The following is a 10,823-nucleotide window of genomic DNA, read 5'->3' on the forward strand; positions in this document are numbered from 1 at the left end:
AAAATCAATTAAATATTTATGTCTGGAATTTATATCAACATGTTTATTGTGTTGACTTTGTTTTAAACTAAATCAGACTGATTTTCTCCTATTCATTTACATCAATGTCTCCAAAAAGGGCTGATTGGTATTTTATGTTGCTTTTCCCTTCTTTATATAAAGAGAGTTTGATTTATTTTCTGGAAGAAGGCAGCTTAGAAGTGTTTTTGTATTGCTTTGCTGAAGCTTTGGGATCTGTCTTCTTAATAATTTTTACTAGGACAGTAGGCAGGGTGTAACCCTTCAGGGCATGTGTGTATTTGCATTTCCTTCATGATGCAGTGATCTATTGACTCCAGCTGGTGCAGGAAAAAGTACTCAAATATATTCTACTGGACCAATTCTTCAGTGTAAATATCACCTTTAGGCCCAGGATTCTTTAAGTGTGAATTGTTATTCTTAATATTCTTGACTGACACCTTCAAAATAGAGCCATCAGGCAAAGATGCCCACATGGGGTGCACAGCAATTGAGTTGTCTTGAATTCCGCAGTTATTTTATAATGGATATGCCACATCCCAGAGCATTTTGCCGTTAATTTTGTGGTTTTTGCTGCTGACTCTGCATGCACTGGGCTGTTGGGTCAAGCAGTTCTTTCTGGATTTGCACACTGCAGGGTGAGGGAAGTCAATCTGAAATTCTGCAGTGTAAGGCTTCTCTGCTCAATGTTAGCTCTACAGCCACAACATTAGTATTACATATTAATATATTATTGGAGTATTATATATTTCTTTTCCCTCTTATATGAGGCGTGGGTTCCCCTGGAGGAGTGTTTGTGACTCTCTTCTTTCTGCCTTTTTTATTTTAGAGGAACACATCAGCCACCTAAGGCAAGATCTGCCTCTGTGCTTATTACAAATATAGATCCTGCTGAACTTCCATGTTCTTCCATAAACACCTCCTTCTGGAAATGTGGCAGACCCTGAAAAGAACCCCACAAATCTGGGGGGAATAGTCTTTTTAAAATATCACCAGATTCTCTCTAAAGCCCTTCTAGCTAAATCTGCTGCTGCTGTGCACCATGCTGACAATCGCTGGTAAAATTGCCTGGTAAATGGTAGTAATCCTAAATATGAGTTGGTGTGAACTGAACACCTACTTTAGAGTTTGGGCAATATTCCTTTAAGCCCTCTTGAATTACTGGGCAGTGTAGATTGCCTGAAAGTGAAACCACAAAGCAATTGATTGTTCTACTTGGGAATACTGCCTCCAGATTTCAGTTCACCTAAAAAATAATAACCTAAGGTGAAAAACAGAAATATAAGAGAAAGGTATCTTTGGAGTGGGAAAGTTTTTTGCTTCAGGATTGCATTTGATATTGCAAATCCAAGACAGATTTCTTTTTGATCACTCCATTTACTCATGTGGAAGATAAAATGATACAAACAGGTCCTTTCCTTGTCCAGGGTCTCTCTGGAATGTGTAAGAGCTGCAACAGGAGAGAAGTTCAGTGCAGAAATTTGGTGCCTGAGTTCTCTCATCACTGCCACTTGTGCACGTTCTATAGAATCTGGGTAATGGAACCTAAAAATCTCATTTAAATGTAATTCAATTACAGTGCAAACTGTCTGAATCCTTTTCTGCTTTGAACCTTAATGTTTTAGAAAAGGTCTAAAATCAGGAAAGATGTGCTGAAGGTTGAAGCATGAGAAAGCTTTTTGACTCATGTTAAAAATTTGCTTAAATGTTTAATTTAGTGTCTTATCTCACCCCTAGAGAAAAAAGGTAAATTGCTGATGGAAGAAAAAAACCTAAATTTCTGTGGGATAGGTGAATGTCTAGAGACAACACAGTGTTTGCAGACATGTCAGATTATGTGAAAGCTGAGTATATATATTAGAAAAAAAAATCAAATTGCTTCTGATTGTTCCCTTGCCTGGTTGCTTGCATTGCTCCATAGGTAACACCGCTGCTGTAGAGAATATATATATGTCATGGACCTTGTTGGAGAATGTTTTTTCCCATTCACTTCCCCAAAAAAGTGACTTTCCTAAAGTTCGCAAGGTCATGACTGCTTTAATTAAAAAAACCCAACCAATCAACCGACCCAGTGCTGATTACAATTGACTGTAGTGATGTGTTTTGCTTTATCAGTTGCATTTTCAGGCCTTGGCTTCACCACCTTCTACCTGGCTGGGAAGCTGCACTGCTTCACGGAAAGCGGCCGGGGGAAGAGCTGGAGGCTCTGTGCAGCAATCCTGCCCCTCTACTGTGCCATGATGATCGCCCTGTCACGGATGTGTGACTACAAACATCACTGGCAAGGTGAGACAAGGGCACAACCTTTCTTCCTACTCTTCTTTTTTTTTTTTTTTCTTAATTAGCCATGTATTTCTTTGATTTTTGAAGTGGTTTTTTTCAGTACATCACATGAGTTCAAACATGATGGTGTGCTATGGATTTTCCTTGCTCCTGGATTGATGCTGGGGTTTCCCAGCAATTAGCTTGCACTGACCTTCAGAGCTTCAGGGCTCTGCCACAGCATCCTCTCCTCCCTCACAGCAGACACTTTTGGAGTGCAGCACCTTATCAGATGAGCTGCATCTGTCACTGTTGTCTCAGAGTCCTCCAAAATTCAGGTGTGAGATGTAACTGATGTAGAAGGCTGTGCTGTTTATCAATTACATGCTCATGTGTGACAATTCAGAAAACCCTGCCATCAATTATTTCTTCTACCATTTCTTGACCCTCTTTATGGTCACCTTTGTAGCTTCCTTGCTTTACCCATGTCTTCTGCTAAGTAAACCAGCCTGTAATTACTTTTTCCCTTTTTTTCCCTATATTCCTGTAAGAAATAGCATGCATTGTATTTCTGATGCTCTTATGTAGGTCATCTTGTCCTTCTGTGGTATTGCCAGTACTGTACTGCTGGCCTTGTAAATTGAACTCAAGGTCCTTGACTGCTCCATTCAATTACCTGAAATTTCAGTTTCACACTGGTTACATGCTGTTTCCTGTTTGCCACCACCGTGATGGGTTGACCCTGGCTGGACACCAGGTCTGTCACTCTCCTTCCCAGCTGGAAGGGTGAGAGAAAATGCAGTGAGGTGTTCATGAGTCGAGATAAGTTGAGGAAGAGATCACTCAGCAGCTGCTGTCACAGTGCCTGGAGCAACTCCTGCCCCTCCTTCCTCACTGACCTCGGTGGCAGCAGGGCTGTTTCTCCAACATGTTCTCACTCCTCTCTCCAGCTGCCAGTGCAGTTGTCCAGATTTTTTTCCAGTTTTTTAAATCTGTTATCCCAGAGATGCTCCCACATCCCTGCTGTGCTCAGCCAGTAATAGATCCATCCTGGAGCTGGCTGGTGTTGGCTCTGTTGCACGTGGAGAAGCTTCTGGCAGATTCTCACAGAAGCCACCCTTGCAGCTCCCTCTGCTACCAAAACCTGGCCCCAAATCCCAGTACAAAGGCACAGCAGTCTGTTGGTTCCTGCACATAATTTCACAGACTGACTAGGTTGGAAGAGACCTCCAAGATCATCGAGTCCAACCCAGTCCTAATGCCTCAACTAAACCCTGGCACTGAGTGCCACATCCAGGCTTTTCTCAAACACATCCAGGGATGGTGACTCCACCACCTCCCCGGGCAGACAATTCCAGTACTTTATCACCTTTTCTGTAAAAAACTTTTTCCTATATCCAACGTCTATTTCCCAGCTTGAGACTGTGTCCTCTCACTCTATCTGTTGCTGCCTGGAGAAAGAGACCAATGCCCACCTGAGCACAGCCACCTTTCAGGGAGTTGTAGAGCGTGATAAGGTCACCCCTGAGTCTCCTTTTCTCCAGGCTAAACAACCCCAGCTTCCTCAGTCGTTCCTCACAGGGTTTGTGTTCCAAGCCCCTCACCAGCCTCGTGGCCTCCTCTAGATGTGCTCAAGGGTCTCAATGTCCTTCCTAAACTGAGAGGCCAGAGCTGGACACAGCACTCAATGTCCTTCCTAAACTGAAGCCCGGAACTGGACACAGCACTCGAGATATGGCCTGACTGGTGCTGAGTTCAGGGGAAGAATTTCAATTGATTGCTGCATTGCTCTGTCCCCCTGAGCACCTTCTTGTCTCACCCAGCAGCCAGAGCACCAGAACCAACTCAGCCATGCTTTCTGTCATCCTGCTGTGCTCCTTTTCTCCTGCAGCTGCCCAATCACCTGCCATTGGCCTTGACATGTTTTCTGAGGGGCCTCCTGGTTTCCAGCAGAGCTTTGTCTTGTTTCAGGACTCATTACTCTCCTTTTCTCCATGACACTGGGGCTGGAGAGGGCCTGCAGCACAAAACTGCTGAGCATGAGGGGCTGCCTCACCAGGCTAGTAGGAGGCACTGAAAACACTCCACACTTGGCCTGAGCTCTCTGCTGAAGAGAAAAGGAGTGCGAAGAAATGCGGAAGGGTGCAGGTTTACTCTGGAGTTTGGAACACGTGTTTGCAGTGTGTACTTTCTCTTACCAGAATTATTTATGGACTGAAGCATGTGCTGTGAGGCAGGGTGTGATGGTGTGCTTTGTGCATGCTGGAGGAAAACTGCACCCAGGGGGTTGTGACTTGGTTCTTCACAGCTGCTCCTGTTCTGCCTTTGAATTTTAAGGAGATGGAGCTGCAAACTCATCTCTTCCCAAGAACAGTGCTGGCAGACCTTATCCTGCAGGTGACCTCTGCTTTCCCCTGAAGGAACTGTGCTCCCAAGGGAGAGACTTGTTCACTCTGGGCACAGCACAGAACCTCAGGCCTTGGCTTCTATGCTCAGCAAAGTCAGCTAATTGTGGTAAATTATTTATGGTGGCTTTGTGCTGGAGCCTTAACTATGCAGTGGGAAATGAAAAGGGACCATTAGTTTTGAGTCCAAGACTTAGCACAGTGCAGGTGAAAGATGGAGTGGAGTGTCCCTGTATTAAAAATCCATTGAGTGTGCTTACAACATTAATATTATGAGAGCTTTATGAGCTCCCTTCAATTTGGCTGGAGAGAGTGATATTCAAGGCTTCAGTATTGCTATTAGCGAGTATTAGGATATTTCACTGTGAATCCTGAATTCCTGAATATATCAATTCCCAATCTAGAAGCCCCTGTACAGACTCATAATTCCGAAAACGTTAATTTACTCATGGAATAAGAGAGAATTTTCTATGGACAAAAGTAAAGTTAAATACGGAGAAAGAAAGAATGTTCTTTTTCCTTTTTCCTTTACGGACAAAGGGGGGAAAAAAAAGGAAAAATATAAAGAGGAAAGTTATTTCTACCATGAAATTAAACAAAAGACAGAATGTTTTTTTTAAAAAACAGGAGTTAAAATAGCTGCCTGTGTTTTTGTTTATTACCCCCAGTCAAGCAAGGTCAGTAAGACAGAAACCGTTGGCATAAATCATGTAGTGAATTTGTATTACTGAGGCTCAGAGTTGCATAATTTGTGTAAATGTTTTGAAAGAAATTATCTGGGCAAGTTTTCAGCAAGCCTTAAAATCCCAGGGAACTTAAAGAGGACTTGAAAAGTCTGCTGTTTCTCCATGGTTAAAAATAGTAATCATAGGCTTGACCTGATTGTTAAGCAAAAGAAAAAAGCAGCTGGAACAATATTCAGTCAAAGTAGAATAATCTGAGAATTGCACCCAACAAAGGTTTACAGAAAATTAATCTTGTCACAATAACTAAGTTTTTTAGAAGTTGATTGATGCTATGTAGTGAAAATTCTTGCCTTCAGTACTTTTAATACCATTATAGTTTGGTAGGAACAGGCTGATGAAATCAGTCAGCTTCCAGCATGGGTAGGATAATTTACTGTCTGCACACAGTCACCTTTTAAATTCTTGTTTGAGCCTCTGTTACATTAATTTGTGATAGATTCATTATGTTCTTTTGTGTGGAGGAAGAGAACATAGGATTAGAAGGCATCTCCTGGGTCACTCCATGTAGTCCTGTTCCTCAAACGTGACTTACAGTCACATTTCTTAAATTTATCCACCCCAGTATTAAATTTTTCAGGTTTTCTTGCCCTAACCATTCTTGATAAAAGGCATCTCACTCCTCTGATGATTACAAACTATCTATTACGCATTGAAAATTGAACCACATGTTTGTGGTCATAAAACCACAAATAAAAATCACACTGAGAAACCAGAGTATTTAATCTGTATTTAAGGACTTTAGTCAAAAATAATTTGTATTGATTTCCCTTCTTTGCCAGTAAACTCAATGATTCACCATTTTCATTATACTTTGAGTTTTTTGAAATTGAGAGAGTGGGAACACAGGTATACAGAGATGATATGGTGCTGAATCAGTCTTGTTAAAATAAAATGTGTTATCAGGCCATATTTTAACCAGTGCCTTTTGCCTCACTTCATTATTCTTCATGTTAAATCTGAGGCTTTCATAGAGGGTGTATTTTCAGTGAAAATTTTCTCTTTTTGATTGTAAATGAAACACAAGATGAGGTGAGTATTTTAGTAAGAGGCAGAACCAGAAACAGAAGGAATCTTCTATAGAAAATATAAAATTGCCTGTGTGTGAGAACTGCAAATATCTCATCCAATAGCCTTATTTTATCTTTATTTTCTGATAGGAATATGGGATAGTAAAAAACATCAAAAAAAGATATTCAAAAGGTATTATATCAGTTAACAGGCATGCTTAGTCTTTCACCTTTCAGATGCTTTTGGTAAGAATTCATCCAGCTTGAAATTGTTCTTGGCAGTCTCCTTTTGTAAGTGGGAGAAGATCCATGGGTTGCCTACCCACAAATGGTCAGTTGTGATCTGGAACATCAGGAGTGCTTGATACCCCATGGAAGCTCTTCTATTCCCAGTGTCCATCTCCCAAAACTTAGCCAACCATCTACAATTTGGTTGTTCAAAATATTACACAAGCCCCCCAAGGACTGATATTATGTGTCTGGTGTGATTGTGGTATTTGGTTCCAAATTCTTGAGGAAAATTCAAAATCCACGTTTTCTGTGTTAAACACTTTCACATCAACCAAATGGCTTTTCTTTGCAATTGTCACTCCTGGCTGCCCTTTCTCTGGTAACCTGCTTCTGGTTTTGTTGCTTTTTTTCCCTCCAGATGCTTTCGTTGGAGGGATCATTGGCCTCATTTTTGCTTATATTTGCTACAGACAGCACTACCCTCCTTTGGGTAATACAGCCTGTCACAAATCTTACGTCAGCCTGCTGGATCAGAACTCAGTGAAGAAGGAAGAGAGACCTACAGCAGACAATGCTACTGGGCTGCCTCTGGAGGGAATAACTGAAGGTCCCGTATGACTTTGAGAAATGTGCAGAACGAACTTTTAGCCTTCTCACATTTCCTCCAAACTGGTCTCTTAACAGTGGTCTGTACTGTACATTTTTTTTCTTTGGTTTCTTTCCTTTTTATAAAGGGAATTTAAATATTTTTTTTTTAGTGTCATGATACCATCATGCTTTTAAAGTTAAACTTTCAGTTCATACTGATTTGCTGAATTATCTGTTTTCAGTCTACTGCAAACAGGTAGAACTACTTGAGGAAAGGGGAAAGAACATTATTAAACTCGTGTGGGAAATGGTTAAGAGAGCAACTTTGAGATGTGGTTGAGCATAATCTAGATCTGGAAACAGATTTTCTGAAATACTGAGTATCTTCTACGAAGTTCTGGTCATCTTCAGAACTCATTGATTTTGATGGGTGGCGAGTACGCAGAGCACTTTTCATCAGGTGTTCAACATCTGTAATTTGATCATTTAGGGCATCATCCTTATGTTTATCTTGCTGCCTTCTGACATTAACAAAAATCTCCACGTGCTGGTGGAACTTTGTATTAATTGTCAAGTTTTGCCAAGGTCATTCTGAGCTACTAATGACTAAGAAGGCGAAAGGTGTGGATGGTGTGAAGTGCTTTTAAGAGCCAAGCCTTGTGCATTAGTAGTTGCACAGGATGATTCTCACGTTCAAGAAATTCCTGTAAAATTATCAACTAAGAGCAACATTCAGGATGGATTAGAAACTTGGTATTGCATCATCTGCAATTTTTGAGAACTCTTGCAGTATTTACCGTCAAAACAAATCCAAAGGAAAGAACACCTATTGCATTTAACAAGCTGAAGTCTTTCAAGCAGATGTTTAAAACCCCCTAAAACTGGGAGGATAAAGAAACACAAAGTTTTCTGTGGATCTCGGTGTGCCATGTTCATTCTTGTGTAAGTGACTCACTGCAGCATTGGTGATCTGAGGAAATGCAAAGATTCTCATTTGTGACTTTGGGCACACAACCATGAATGCTTGTGGTGGTTTTCAGTAACACGTCCAGAGGAAGGCTGGAGACAGTTTTCCACTAATCCCATCCCTCATTTTCAGCTCACCATGCTCTTGGGCATGGTGCTTGCCAAGTTACCTGAATTGGAACTGAGCTGAACCAAACCACTGTTGGTGTGGAGAAGGTTGAGGAGTGTGTGACCCAAGTTAATTTATTACCAGTAGGATTCTGTTTGTTGCGTATGCACTATGCAGTATACATCACATTCCTGTGAGATGATGTACCTTTGGGATGGCAGAATGTCAGATTCCAGGTTTTTTCTCTCCTTAGGTATCCTGTGAAAAATGCAGGCAAAATATTCCAGCCCACACCCTGGCAGTTGAACATTTCTTGGAGCAATCAAGATAATGTTGATCAACGACCACAATTACGGTGCTTCAGACTGGAGGAGACTGCTGCCATGATTATGATTTATGTGTTCCTGTTGGAATATGCATTGGCCTTGTAGACATTTTGTGATTAAAACAGCTCAATGTCTTTATGTAAGGCTTGTCATTTACTTTCCTCAAAGCTAAGCTTTGTAGATTTTTTTTTTTATTTTTTTGGAGAAGAGCTGCTTCCTGATTGGCAACACTTGAATTTTTATAAAAAGCAAGTAAATTAAGGTCCCATTAAAAATAAGCCTAATAACTGTGTACAAGAGGATGCAACCTTACTGTGTATAAACTTAAATGGTATTTGGGAATGGCTATAAATATCCTCTAAATATAAGTGACATTAAGGAACAGAATGTAATAGGAGTGAACCCGGGAGGTTCTGCAGAAATCAGGCCTTGCAAAGCTGGTACAGTTTAACTGTGTCAGAGGGAGGATTTTTCACTTACAGAATTCTGAGCTCTACAGCAGAGACAGTTCAACCTAGCTGTGGTTTTCCTGGTGAGTATATAGTAATTCACAATGCCAGCATCAGCAAAGAAAAATTATTTGGCATTTGCACTGGATTTGACAGAACACTCCTCTGGCGTGGTTGAGATCTTATTCTAGAAATCCACAGAGTTCAATGGAGGTTTAATCTTCCTACAAAGTTTTTAAACCATCCTACAGAATTCTGTAGCAAATATAGTTTTCTATTACTCCATGTGGGAGGATTACTGAAAGCCCCAGAGTCAGGGTAAGGCTTAGCCATTAGCTCTTTCTTTCAGCAGGAACCCTAGTCTTCCAGGTTATATGCAAATGTTTAAAAAAAAAAATCTTCAGTCAAAATTAGAAGTTTAATACTGATGCATAGAGCATTTTGCATGTTTTTATATAGATCTGGCTTATTCTCAAAATGGAGTGAGGCCTTCTAAGTGTGCTGTACACATTCTCAGTATTTTAATGGCTTTTGGTACAGACAAGCTGTCTTTGGGATGAGGAGAAGCTCATACAGCCCTCAAGTGAGTAGTGGCTGTTAAAGAATTGGAACATGGAGTGCATAAAACCTGAAATTGCAAGAGTAATTGGTGACCTCAGAAAAGCAGTAAAGAATAACACATTTTAATGGGAATAATTAAATCAAGAGTCATGAAGTAGACAATGTAAAAGGTTTGATTAAAACGTAATTAAAATTATGAAAGACTTAATGGAATGAAACTTGTGGAGGGATCTGTAGGTGCCACAATCACCAGTGCAAGTTTGTGTAGGGAAGGCATTTTTGTGGATCAATGTATTTTAATCTCATGCTTTCTCAATGTGAAGGAGATGTAATGTTGTAATGCACCAATAAAACAACACATGAATGTGGGTTTGTACATCTGCGTGTTATCATTTTTTTGAGAAGAATATAATTTAGCAAGTGGTTTTCATTAATAAATCATGTTGAGCATCACACACACACACAAAAAAAAAAAAAAAAAAAAAAAAAAAAAAAAAAAAAAAAAGCCCTAAAGAAACAGTGGAACTGATAAACAGTCATTACTGATGCTATTAAAATGGGACAGCCTCCCTCCTTTAACCAAAATAATGTTCTTCAGCTTTCTCCAGGCAAGGGTACAGTGTAAGTCTGCAAGGCTGGAATTCTCTCATTGTTACCCAGCTAAACCCAACAGGTCCCTGGTCCCATTCCGTATCTCAAATAACACTGCAAGTGCCACGTTTAATAACGAATGTGTTTAGACTAGAACAGGAGAACAATATCAAATCAAACACAGCAGGGTTATCCTGAAGCCATGAGACTGGGAACCAGCAAAATGTCCCCACAGTGAATGCAAATCTCATTGGGTTAGGAATAGAGCATCTGTGCTGATTCAGTCAGATTTTGTTGCTTTTTCTAATTTAGCCCTCTATTTTTTCCCCTGTGCATAGAACAAATTATTTCTATTAATGTGACAAGAGAACCTCATTTTCCTTCCTTCTACCCATGGCAAAAAATACTTTGCTGTGGACTGGGGGGGAAAAAACCACCCAAACCTATGAAAAAGCCATATTTTTGTTTTGTGGTACTAAAATTCTAATAACTTTGGGAGAGCTGCTCTGGATCACTGAGTAATCACATCCTGTAGGTAGAATAAAGCCTTCACATGAGTTTTGC

The 10,823-nt window shown here is 40.4% G+C and overlaps 1 protein-coding gene across 3 annotated transcripts in view; it reads left to right on the top strand.

The window, feature by feature from the left end:
* Positions 1-10,540, top strand: part of PLPP4 (phospholipid phosphatase 4) — a 50,056-nt gene extending 39,516 nt beyond the window's left edge. For 2 of the 3 annotated variants that reach the window (XM_083866908.1, XM_083866910.1), the window contains exons 6-7: positions 2,134-2,304; positions 7,088-10,540. In XM_083866908.1, the coding sequence (XP_083723034.1) occupies positions 2,134-2,304; positions 7,088-7,287 (371 nt within the window). In that variant the 3' untranslated portion in view covers positions 7,288-10,540. The remainder of the gene's footprint in view (positions 1-2,133; positions 2,305-7,087) is intronic. The other variant, XM_083866909.1, reaches the window with a different exon arrangement.
* Positions 10,541-10,823: the final 283 nt, after the last annotated feature.

Source organism: Zosterops lateralis (genome assembly GCF_965231275.1).
Source record: "Zosterops lateralis genome assembly, chromosome: 8".
NCBI lineage: Eukaryota > Metazoa > Chordata > Aves > Passeriformes > Zosteropidae > Zosterops > Zosterops lateralis.